Genomic DNA, 13,067 nt, shown 5'->3' on the forward strand with positions numbered 1-13,067 from the left:
AAAAAATGTAATTAAAATTCCCATAACAGGTTCATTCTCCATCTATCGAAGCCCTAAAGGGTCATACATACATACATTTTATTTCATAGTTTCTGACAAAGGTTGATACACTTGATCTCAGGATCATCCTGACTGTTCACTCACTCAGTATAAAGCATATTTACTGTATCAATTCTGAGCAATTCAGCCTCAAAGTTCATTATTTTATGTATGTATGACCCTTTAGGGCTCCCGTACTTCATGCCCACTTCATGTTGTCTTTTCCTTTTCTGCCTTGTCCGAGCAGTTTGTTGTGTTTTTAAAAAATGTAATTAAAAAAAAATAATTCCGATAACAGGTTCATTCTCCAGCACTGATTTTGTAGGAGGAGGAGGAGGAGGAGTACTATTAATTTAGCCCCGCCTCTCGCCTGTCAGACAAGGCTGAGGGCTGAACACCTTCCTCTTGCCTTGTAGCTATGGAAACTCGTCGATGGCAACATCCAGCAGTCTGCTCCGGCCCATCCTCAGACCTCAGAGGTGCTGAGTGTGTGCTACTGTACCGATAAATTAGACGCTGCAAGATGGCGATTGTGAGACGACTCATGGCTTGTGTCCTTCTTTACACCAGCCTCGGTAAGTACTTATTTCCTCCTCCTTTTTTTTCCACACTCAACTATCATGACAGCGTTTTTGGGGTGTTTGCACTTAACCATTAGCTGTAACGGAGCTGTCAGAGCTAAACATTAAGAGCAAGAAAAACGCTGTCCTTGTTTTTTTTGTGTGTTTTTATCGTGCTGGTTTTGTTGTCACGGAGGTATTTTTTACGTTAACTGTAACGTTACGTCGCAGCTGCGCGAATAAAACATTTTTTTAAAAATGACGCACGGTTAAAAAGCATATGCTTTTTGAATTGACGCTACAGCCTTTAACAGGATTTAAGGGTTAAATATAATACACATTTAATTAATCAAATGTCGACATAAGCTCATCTGTTTGTGTCAGCATTGATTAATAATGAGGTGACATGTGCAGCATTAAAACAAAAATAAAAACAGTCCACATGGTAAAAAAAGAAAGAGACCTGTGGTGATAATAGTGAAATCACAAATCTCATATGACATGCATGTACTGGATTATGCATGCAGACATGACCACCATACCTTTAAAAATGCATGTTGGTTATGCAAAGTTCAGGAGTGTGTGTGTGTGTGTGTGTGTGTGTGTATTGACCTTTAGTGATGGATGGTGAAAATGACATGCCTCATCATCATCATCCCCCCGGTCCAACAACAGCTGCAGGAGCATTTGGAGCGGATCAATGGGTGCTGGGTGATATGTTGCATTCACCCCGGTGTGTGCGTGCACTTAGCGCGAGGTCACCCTGCTCCTGCTGGGTGAAAATGGCAGTGGAGTTGGGGCAGATTGCATCAGGAAGGTGTTGAAGTTTCTGCAAGTGTGAATCAAATTACCAAGAGCTGAGCTTCGTTTACTGTCTTCAGAGTGTTTTGGCTCTGACGTGTTTGGATGCGGAGGGGTTGCGGCGAGATTACATTTTCTTTAAGACTAATGTTAGACTGTGTGTGCGATCCAGGCTTCGTATAACTCGGGACACATCAGTGCACGCGTTTAAACGACTTTGTTTTAAATTAGGAGCATCCTCTCCTCTCAGATAATGTTACACCCCTCGCTGTGATGTCTTATTTTTAACCGAACCTCCCATCTGCACAATAGATTTACCCTCGGGTGCTAAAAAGAAGAAACCTTGAACCGTAACATTGAATTTTTAGTAGCTTTTAAGGCTGAGAAATCACACCATCCCACACTGGCAGTATCACATATTAATCCTTTTGTCTATAAAAACTCAAAGATATTTGTTTTACAGTCATGTGCGACAGAGAAAAGCAGCAAAAAGTCACATCTGAGGAGCTGGAATCAGATAATCATGGATATTATTCTTGTAAAAATGAGAGAAATTGCTGATTAAAATACCTGCTGAGATGACTAATTTACAACTCGAGCTCACACTTAATGTTCCTGATAACTCCCACCGTTTCTTCGCATGAAAAATACTGTGGTTGTTTCCCAAAATTCAGCCCGTCATATTTGGTATCCTGGAAAATGTGTGACCTCCACAGTGAACCTTCTGGAGCGGTTTAGGGACTTTTCATTTGTGTGAGGGAAAACACAGTTCACGTGTCCCCTTTCTTACATGTCCCCCCTCATGTGCTTATGTCAACACGACGCTCTCATACTAATCTAACTGTGTGATTAATTATTATTACACAGTCACTGTAGTATGCAGTGAATCCCGGCGGTCCTCAGTCTTTCCGTGTGGCAGCCAAACCTGCCTTCAGCATATTTGCAAGCGACTGCGCTGGAATGTCTGGGAAAAAAGCTTTTTATAGACGCACTGGTTCGACGGTTTTGTTTGTTGCAGAGATGGGGATGGGTAGTTGTTTTCATATGTAGCGCAGAGGAGGATTGCAGAAAGCGGCTATTAAAGAAAGCACATCTCTCTCAGAGCTGACTATAGACCTACTTTGTCTATGCATTACAGTCACACCGGGATTAAAACGAGCCTGTGATTGCTTTCCAGCAAAGCTCTGAGATTATTTTCATAATTCAAAAATATTGTTTTTCTCTTCACCCATTGTGTCACCGGGGGGACTGACTGTTGTTGCCCAATGCTTTTATTCTGAGGCTGTATTAGTAATTAGGCACACATTGTCTTGTTAATTGACTGTGGTTATTCGTTCCCACGACCTACTTCTCTGTTTTCTTAAAAAACACTGCGCCTCGTTGTGTAGTCTTTATTTAGGTTGTACCATACTCACACTTGTAACCACGGTGTTGTTGTAATTTATCACAAAAAAAAAACGACAGAAATCTTCATATGTGGAGCCTTTTTTTAGTCAAGCTAAATGTTTGTCCAAAGAGAGGAGAGGGGGGAGGGTGACATGCAACAAAGGTCGCCCACAAGGACTTTTTATCAGATGGCTTTACAAAGACAAACACATTTCAGCAGAACTTAATGAATTAATCCTGTAAACTTTGACTAACACATTACACACCATCATGCTGTAATCGCTGAATCATGTTTTTTAATGCTCTCTAATGTTTTTCTTGCAAGCTTCTATTACAGACTGAGCCCACACCTCTACACTCCAGCGTGCGTGCAGCAGTTCACAGAGTAGTTTTTAAGCCTCGGTACACCCGGTACACACTCATATGCCAAGGGAGTGTTTGTTGGTCGAGCTTGCGTCTCTCAGGATGTCCAGTCAGAGCCCGGGCTAAAAATAGCTCTTGATGTACAGGGTGGGAAAGTCAGCAACAGAGACGGAAGCTGAGACCTGAGAGTCAGATCTCATCAGCGTCCGCAGCTGTGCTTGTATGACCGGATGCTTCGGCGGGACCTGTGTCAGGCTTTGAGGCTGAGCGTCAGCTGTGCGCTTACCTTACTGTACATCTCAGGGTCACTCTTGCGGTAACGAGGCAGCTTTGAATAAATACCACAGAGTTAGGAGGAGACGTCTTTGCGGTGTTCAAGGCCCACTCGGATAATTGTTATTATCTCATTTCAGCCTTCGTTTGAAAACCTCCACTGGGAGCAGGAATGCCTTCATTACTCAGCATGGGTGCTGTGTACCCAGCAATTATTGCATTTGGAAGTGACACAGACACAATAGGTTGAGTGCAGGGTACCAGAGGAAGGTGGAAACATTCGTATTTATCCTCCGTATTTGAAATTAGACACACTGTTGAATAATGTGCACATTTGAAATTGTAATTTTCACATTTTCCTAATTTGTTGTTGCACACCCCTCGCCGCACTCTCGCTTATTTTCCGCTTTCCGCTGGCCCAAATTTGACAAAACCTGTGAATTATGCTTCTTGCCATTAAAATGACATTTACAAAACAGCGGTGCTTGCTTTAAGGAGTGCACTCAAGCAGGGAACTTAAAATAAGTGCATCTTATGTGTTGTTTGTGCCAGGAGGGAAACCAAGACGGCTGAATAAATGGGCTTTGAATTTAAGCACATTCCCACTGTTGAGGTATTATTTTTTATTTCTTATGATTTGTTTTTGTTCAGGGATCTTGATAAATTATTTATTCTGCAAACCTCAGCGCAGATTAGTGTCACAAATTAGCTAAGGGTGCTCAAAAACCCAACAAACTGGAAAAATTAATAAAAACTGATATTTTAGGGGGCTTCAAAGGGGCTTTTTTATTCCTGAGGCACGCTGTCACCCAAACACTCGGGAGATTAAGTGCAGATGCTCTTTTCTGACTTCAGATTTGTTTTTTGACAGAAATCAGACAACCCCATCCACTTTGTGTCTCAGTTTTCCTTCCACTACCAGATGATTTCAACTTCTCTGCATCAGCAGTATTGACGCTGATACCCTCGTATACATGCAGCTTGTGTAAAATAACATAAACTCAAATAAAGTGACTGTACTGAAGTCCCATCTTGAGATTTTACTTGTTCCAGGCACTTTGTACACATGCATTCAGTCGGTGGGTCAGGTGATTGACTTAATCCCTAAAAAACTCCTCAGTTTCCTCGTCTGTATGCTTATGGTGCTCACGGTCCTGCTGCATTGTCCTAAAACTGGAGGGACTCTGTATAAGAGTCTTTCCACAGCAGCTCTCCAGGGTGTAGAAACACTCTCACACAAAAAGCTGAAAAGCTGAAAGTCAGCACTTTAACCTCAGCGAGGGTTTCACTTGAAATGCAGCGCAGTGGAATAAAGCCAAAACAATAAAAGTGTCCTACTCTCCAGATATTTACAAACGCACGCCTCTGTATTAATATTTTTATTGCAGCAGTCTAACATTTAGAACGACGTGCCACCATCACCAGCCAAATTATCATCCAATTAACCACCATAAAGGAGCCATATCAAACACTGAAGTCAGAATGTTTCAGTTTACGCCAAAAGGAATACGTGTTCATTAAAAATGCATTTCAAATCGTGCACATTGTGGCCCTCAGGTGTTAATCCTCTTAGAGAGAAATGTGAAGTAATTAATGAGATAAGTATGACCCTAAATCAGCTCCCAAAGGCTCTCACACTCTCTGAGAGGTTCTATTTTTATCACCCTAATCCACCGTTTATCAGGCAACATGCCCAGTCGATAGTGTCTGCTAATGAAAACGTTTGTGTGTACCATCAGGGTTACTCAGCGTCTAAGTGTCTCCCTTTTTCTCTCCCCCCCCTGCAGGTCACGTGCCATCATCACTCGGGGTAATCCTCCGAACCACGGACAAGACTGTGTGGGCAAACGAGTTTGAGTGTAAGTTGTTGGAAAATCACTCCAGCTTATTATTTAATCAAAGTATGTTTTGTTTTTTTCTTCTTCTTCCTCCGGCTCTCACGCAGTGTGTTTTCTTTCACAGCCATCGAACTGACCTGTTTAATAGAGTCCATCTCCACAAACAACCCGAGGATTGAATGGAAAAAGATTAAGAACGGCATCCCCAGTTATGTGTACTTTCAGAACAAGATAGCAGGTAAACCGCTCGGAAACTCTCTTTTTTGAAAACTCCATCAACCAGTTAGAGCACACTATTTCAAAGGCATGTCTCGGGACTTGGAGGCTTTGCTGAATGAATGGTACCTTAAAAGAACTTGGCACTGAGGTCTGTTTTTCACACTGCGTATGTGAATGAGCAATTGTAATGTGTTTTTCTCTCTGAAAAAGGGGACCTGGAGCACAGAGCTCAGCTCAGAGAGCCTGCCAACATCCTGATCTTCAACGCCACTCGGTCAGACACTGCAGAGTACCGCTGCGAGGTGGCTGCCATCGATGATCAAAGGGACTTTGATGAGATCCTTATTAGTCTTGCAGTGAGAGGTACGGTTAGGGGGTACTTTTCTGAGATACTACATCACTGACTGGTCCGTGATTGGTTGAGACTTCATCTGGGTTAAACAAAAAACGATGCACTTCAGAAAGATAAATTTCAGGTCCTTTTCTTTTCATATTTTTTCTTTTAGAAGAAATATTACATTAATGTAATAAATCTTAAAGGAATAGTTTTTGGGGAAATGTGCTTAGTTGTCGCCAAGACTTAGACGAGAAAAATCAATAAGAATCTTTTTCTTCTCCTTTAAATATGAAACTACAGCCCAGTAGCCGATTAGCTTCGTTTATCACAGAGACTGGAAGCAGGAGAAACAGCTAGCCCGGCTTTTTCCAAAGGTAACAAAATCTGTCGACCAGCACATCGAAAATAATGTTGTTTGTTTAATCTGCAAACGCTGTTTGAAAACAGAGACGTGCTGCGTTACAGAGTTATGTGTCAGACTGTTGTTACAGTGAGGTCGGCGACCTCAGCAACACTAGAAGTCCCTCCAGTTTCCACTAGAGTTTAATATTCGGTACAAACTCTTAGTTAATACTTGTGAGGTGCTGCATAATGAAGCTGTGGTCGGCTAACCACGCTCTTCTGGATGTTCCCGGAGAAGCGAGACAGAGGATTTGATCTCTGTCCCTAAAATTTCAAATGAGATAATATCAGATTATCTAATTTAAGTGAAACTCATATAACCTCGCTTTTTTGTTGATGTTATTTCTGATGTAAATAATAATTTGTCGGTATCCTGCTTGTTTATCGTAAAGTGCTATGTCCAGTGTTTTCAGACTTTATGCTAAGCTAAGCTGACCATCTTCAGGCTGCAGCTTCATAACGGACAGATATGATTAATCTGCTCATCTGATTCCTGGCGAAAACACAAATGGACCTTCTTCCACAGCTGCCATTTTGACATGACATAGTAGGTAAACACAGGTGTTACCAAGGATACTAATTAAGGTCTCGTTCCAACACCTGTGTTTACTATTTCACGTCAAAATGGCTGCTGTGAAAAAGCTTTTTAGTGTGTTCTCTAAAATGTCGGACTGTTCCTTCATGTTCTGCTAACTTGTAATGATCATTTCTCATGTTGTGATTAATCAAATAAATTGAAAAAAATAATCAATAGAAGGATCAATAACCAAAGACTGATGCGTTCATGTCTCATGCAGTGAAACCCGTGGTACCGCGGTGCAGCGTGCCGGAGGCGGTCACAGTCGGAACATCGACCGAGCTGCGATGTCTGGAGAACGAGGGCTTCCCTGCCTCTCAGTACCGCTGGTTCCACAACAACGAGGAGCTTCCTCAGGACTCAAAAACCAGCCCCAAGTTGGTCAACTCTTCCTACAGCATCAACCCAGACACTGGAAGCCTGGTAAAAAAGAGGGGCAGCTATTGCTACATCAAATACTTTTCATCTGTGCAAACTCCCGAAAAGCAAACTATATTATTAGAAGTGAACTTCTGCCCCAGACAGACGTGCAGGAAGTGGTTGGCTGACTGTTTATAGACAGGGCTCTTTAGCATCAAGGATACTCAATTACAGCTTATGTAATGTAAATGTGAACAGCGTAATCTGAATGAAACCATAACCACCGTATGACTAATAGCAGGATTAATGCGTGTGTGGAAAGATAGCCAGTGAGGAAACCCGACCTAAAACTGGCATATGAAAGGAGGATAATGTTGCATTCAAAGCCAATGTGATGTGTGTGGTGTACTGCAAAGATATAAAGCTGGGTAAAAGTTGTGGCAGATATTCTATCACTAAGCACATTTCAATCCCCAGATCATAAAATGTAAGAACTCAGACGTCTCTTTAGCATTTTGTTGACAACGCAACGTGTCATTGCTCTGAAACGTTTCTAAAAATGTCTCCTCAGAAATTTCGAAGAGTGAGGAAGGAGGACGCAGGGGAATACTACTGTCAAGCAAAGAACGATGCGGGTCACGCGCAGTGTCCCTCACAAATGATGGAAGTCTGTGAGTGTCTAAAAGTCTGAGTCAGAGTTTTCAGAGGTCGTTTCTGAGGCTTTCTAAGACGAAAAAAAAACTTGTTTTATTATGTGCGGTGTTTTCTGTTGGGTGTGGAGACAGCTTCAAAAAAACAGATTACCGTACTTTAAAGTCTGGCAGGTACATCTGGCTAACAAGTCTGGACGGGAAGGGCAGGTAATCAGTGTACTAAAGCAATTAATGACGACAGCAATTAATGGAAAACAGCTGGGCAGATGGGTAATGAGTTTAGGCAGTCTTGTCTGCTACAAGTATGAAATCTGACAGCACAGGTGGACATATGAGCCATGAACAGATTCTTTGTTGTGTTCAACATGTTCATGAGAAGAATTCATGAACCCTGATATCCTCATATGCAGCTGACAGCAACTAGAAAGAGGTAATGAGGACAGGAGAGGAGGAAGAGAAGAATGGAGCACTTGTTAAGTTATCTGTTGCACTATATTTGAAATGTGTTGTTTTCTACTGCCAACATAATACTGAATTAATGCAGGAAGACTTTTATAATCAGAAATTCCTCTATATATTGTGTTATTTATTTATTTTACATGCCATTTTATAAAACTAGAGCTGCTGATAAACATTTTTTTCCACTAATGATGAATGATGATGTTCATGGCTCATCTAATCGGTTATCAAATTAACCGTTCGCAGATTTAACATTAAAATTCACAGTGATTGTTGAAATGCTAGATGATCAGGTGCTCACCTAATGGCTGCGTACATGATATATCCACAAATAGTGCATGTGTTAGTTCTAAGAAGGTATTTTACTAATGCTACTTATTTCTCTGATCTGTCATGGAGAAGGTTTGTCCACACAAACATGCCCACTGCCTTTAGACGTGACACTTGTTTTCTACTGTACACAGTAAACTAGTTAGTCAGGTCTGCTGAGATTTGCAGATTACATTAGAGCAGATAAAGACAAAGTCTTAATTGGTTTCTCTCTCTTATTACATTATTAGTATTACATTAATGTCATCTCTGTGTCCTGGTGCAGATGACGTTGACATCCTCGGGATTTTCCTCAAGTCGTTTGGTGCAGTGATTGTATTCTTCTGTCTGGCTGCTTCCATTTGTCATTCCTTTAGACGTGGATGCTTCCACAAAAAAGGTCACAATGAAAATAAGTGAGTAGAAACGACTCTGGCGAAGGAAAGAAGGAATGTTGGTTTGTCTTTAATTCTAGACCACATCCAGGATAATTTTTTTTTATTGTTTATTTTCTTTGTTTCAGCTACAATTGGCCAGCACAGACTGATGGTGTTGAGTATGGCGATGCAGATGAGGTAAACAATCTGTCTTACTGTGAGTAAAGAAAGCTATTAAAGGAGGAGCTCTGCATACTAATTTTGCGATTGGTGTTTTTCACAGGGCCATTTTCGCCACAAGTCTTCATTCATCATTTGACAGCTGAGCGGGGCGATAAGACGGAGCCAAGGCAAAAACAAAAACCGTCGAGGTTGACTTGCTACAACAATGATCCAGATGGTGAAGTTTGAGGCGTGACATGGCACATTATTCTCTGATGCACATAAAAAAATCAAATCAACCAACTTGCCAAAGTAATTTTAATATCATTTTGTGGCACAGTTTCATGTTTTTTATAACATTATAGCATCTTTTCTCGGTTAGTGTTCATTTCCAATTAAAACATTATTTTTTTTTAAACCTTATTCGACTTGTTTTTTAATCACATTTTTATTAGACAACAAGAGTATTTCAAAGCTGTGGAATTTAATATCCAGTCCATGGTTTCATTGCAAAAGATGCTGGAAGCTACATTCCTTCATGGTTTTTTGGACTTTTATAACTCTTGAACTTTTTACAGAGTACACTGAAATTGTTTTACAAAACTACTTTACATTATCTTTGTTCATAAGATAAACATGTTGTTATTTTGTTCCACGTGGGGAAGAGCTGAAAACCTGTTTTTGTATATACTGTAGTTACAGAGGCAATAAGCAGCAGACTGTAGATGGCTGATGAGCTCTGATTCATAAGGCACAATTTATCAGCCTCCCTTATATTTACAGATGATAACAAGTATGTACGAGTAACCCGTGAATTTGAATACCATATATCCCACTATGCTGCAAAGTCAATATGTACTATAAAGGTGGTGAAGTTTGATTTTTAGAGTGCTGTTTCTGTGTATAAGTGACCTTCTGTGCTTTACTAATTATTTTGTGAGTATTGGACATATTGTCCAGTTTTGACTCAGTATTTAATGTACATAAATACATACTTTTTTTATCTTTGAGTTTTCATACATTGCACTCCATACTTTATTGTAAATATGCAATAAAACTGTTTGTTGGAAATAAATTTACAGTATAAACTGTTCAGTGTGTTTCTGCAGTGTTGAGCCCGTCATTTCAAACATTGGTGTCAATGATTTGTGTAACAACTCAGGAACTGTTGTAAAATGTCCACTGTTCATTTGTTATTAATACTCATGTTATTTTGTTACTATTAAATACATTTGGACTGTTGACGTTGTGGAGACTCAAATGTTTCATGTGTTTTATTATGGGAGGGTCATGTCAGATTTCACCCGTGAAAATCAAACAGCTGCAAGTGGCTGTGACAAGAAATGTTTGTTTTTTTGGAACTGTTAATTTAAAGATAGCACAGTACAATAAAGAGATTAATTTGAACAACTATATATTGTTGGGTACAATAAAGAGATTAATTTGAACAACTATATATTGTTGGGTAGTTTAATCTCTCTTTTTTTTTAAAGTAACATGTTTGACATTTTATACTTTTATACCTTAGTTGTACATTATTTGACAGCTTTTGAAACTAGTAGCTTTACATATTATCTCATATACAAAATAGGTGGTAAGCTCATAAAATATCATATCCACTTCAGTCAGCCACTGCTACTCACTGTCCAGCAGCGCGACCTAGGGTGCGCACTTGGCAGCTCTGTTTTTACGCATGCATACACCCACACAGATTATTATAACTCACCTGGTGTGTTTGGAAGTTTGCCGCCACACAGTTACCTGTCCGCTTCCGGTGTTGTGCAGTTGTTGTTTCGGGCTCGGTTTCCTTTGGTCCCGCCCCCGTCCGAAATGGCCCGAAGGGCGACGGGAGCGCGCGTCACAAAAAGCTCGCCCCCGAGATGTTGCGCTCGTACCACAGAAGCACTGTGGAGCGAGCATCGCTACAGATGGGACTAGTATGTGTAAGCAGAGTCAGTTTAGTGTACTTGACAGCTTCACAGTCAGAGTTATGCAGAAAACAAGACCTGCCATGAAATGCACCCCACCTGCATAATTTTGTTCCTTTTCACCCCAGCATCAGGCACCTTTAACAGCATACATTTGGTGCCAATATACGTATGAGTTTGATAGGTCTGACAACAGAACAGTCAATGGTGGATGGGGATTTATTTATTGTATTTTGTTTTATAAAGCAGCAAGAAAAATATTTTTTATTGTATTTTGTTTTATAAAGCAGCAAGAAAAATATTTAATATCTTAAAAACAAGATGGAGATGTCCTTTAATAATGAGAAACTGAAGGTTTATGGTGAAAAATTGTATACTTTAAATACTTATGACCTATATTAGATAGATCAGATAGAATGACTTCCTTTTGACAGAGGAGCTGCAGGAGTCTCTGACTGAAATCTGCTCTGCTGTCTCAGGAGGAGACAGCAGGAGAATGCTAGAAAAAGTTAAAGCACATAAACATCTCCTCATGTGTGTTATTATTGTAAATGTTATATGTATTTTTGTCATTCAATAAAATATCAGTTTTAAAAACTTGGTTAAACAATTGAATGCAGAGCTTTGGCTTGTGATTTTATTATTTATTTTACTTCTAATAGTATTTTTACATTGTGGTACAGCCACTTTTACTACCTGCTACATGCTGTGACTGTGACTTTCATTCATATTTTTACAGCCTAATTTAATTGTACACAGTCCTTTGTCTTTCTCATATTTTTATAAAACATTTTTATTTCTACGGTCACTTTATATTTCTATTTTTTATTTTTTACATTCCATACTTTTTTGTATAGATGTTTAGCACGGATTCACTTCTTAACACAGTTATATATTTATTTTCTATGCAAATGTTTAATTCCTCTGCACATTTTTTTACTTTTAGAGTTTAGACTCTGCTACAGAAGGTTACTTATACACAGAAACAGCACTCTAAAAATCCAACTTCACCACCTTTATAGTATATTTTGACTTTGCAGCATAGTGGGATATATGGTATTCAAATTCACGGGTTACTCGTACATACTTGTTATCATCTGTAAATATAAGGGAGGCTGATGAATTCCTTCCTATTTTTTATATATGTTTTGTATAGATGTTTAGCACAGGTTAACTTCTTAACACAGTTATATATTTATTTTCCATGCAAATGTTTAATTCCTCTGCACCTTTTTTTACCTTTAACTTTTAGAGTTTAAACTCTGCTACCTGCTTTCCAAAAACTTATACTACAGTACAGTAACCTATTTGTAAATGCACGTTAGTTTTATCTACTGTTCCTTCTTGCTTACAAACTGAGTAAAATAATATATAACGTTAATTTAAATAGAAAATAACTATTTTTTTTCACTTTATTGCAAAATGCAATACAAATAAGCATATTCAAATACAGTTACAAAAGTTGTTGCTTTCAGAACTGAGCGTAGCCTTTCTTACATTCAAGAAGAACATAGGGTATAAACAGAACAACAGCATAAAGTAAAATATTGTTGTCTTATAGGGGATCAATTATACCTCTGTACAATATATTTTATTTTATCGTATTCTATCATTGCTTTTTTGATATTTTATTAGTATAGTTTGCTTTATAGTATATTTTTATTTTTTGTTGTCACTTGTCACTTTGTGTAATGCTGCTGCTGCACTATAATTTCCCAGCTTGGGAATAATAAAGTATAGCTTATCTATCTATCTATCTATCTATCTACTATCTATCACTATCTATCTATCTATCTATCTATCTATCTATCTATCTACTACTATCTAATCAAAAGTAAAAGTTGATAAACTGTCATACAGCAAAAGGGCTTTCTTTGATTTCATAAGTTTTAAAGAATCAAAGTAAAGTTGCTGTTCTTTTTTAAAAAAAAATGTTGAAACGTGGGGTATTTTTTAAAACATAAAAACATAAAAAAAATAATTTCCGGTTTCCTTTTCTTTCTTTTTTTTCTCTCTCTTTGTTT

The 13,067-nt window shown here is 39.0% G+C and overlaps 1 protein-coding gene across 1 annotated transcript; it reads left to right on the forward strand.

The window, feature by feature from the left end:
• The first annotated feature begins 413 nt into the window (after positions 1-413).
• On the forward strand, positions 414-10,357 carry jam3a (junctional adhesion molecule 3a). Its single transcript, XM_010741889.3, has 9 exons — positions 414-614; positions 5,210-5,281; positions 5,385-5,498; positions 5,690-5,842; positions 7,016-7,218; positions 7,727-7,826; positions 8,863-8,992; positions 9,100-9,151; positions 9,237-10,357. Exons 1-9 carry the CDS (start codon positions 563-565, stop codon positions 9,270-9,272), a joined length of 912 nt encoding a protein of 303 aa, XP_010740191.2. The 5' UTR covers positions 414-562; the 3' UTR covers positions 9,273-10,357.
• Positions 10,358-13,067: the final 2,710 nt, after the last annotated feature.

Source organism: Larimichthys crocea, chromosome VII, assembly GCF_000972845.2.
Source record: "Larimichthys crocea isolate SSNF chromosome VII, L_crocea_2.0, whole genome shotgun sequence".
Lineage (NCBI taxonomy): Eukaryota > Metazoa > Chordata > Actinopteri > Sciaenidae > Larimichthys > Larimichthys crocea.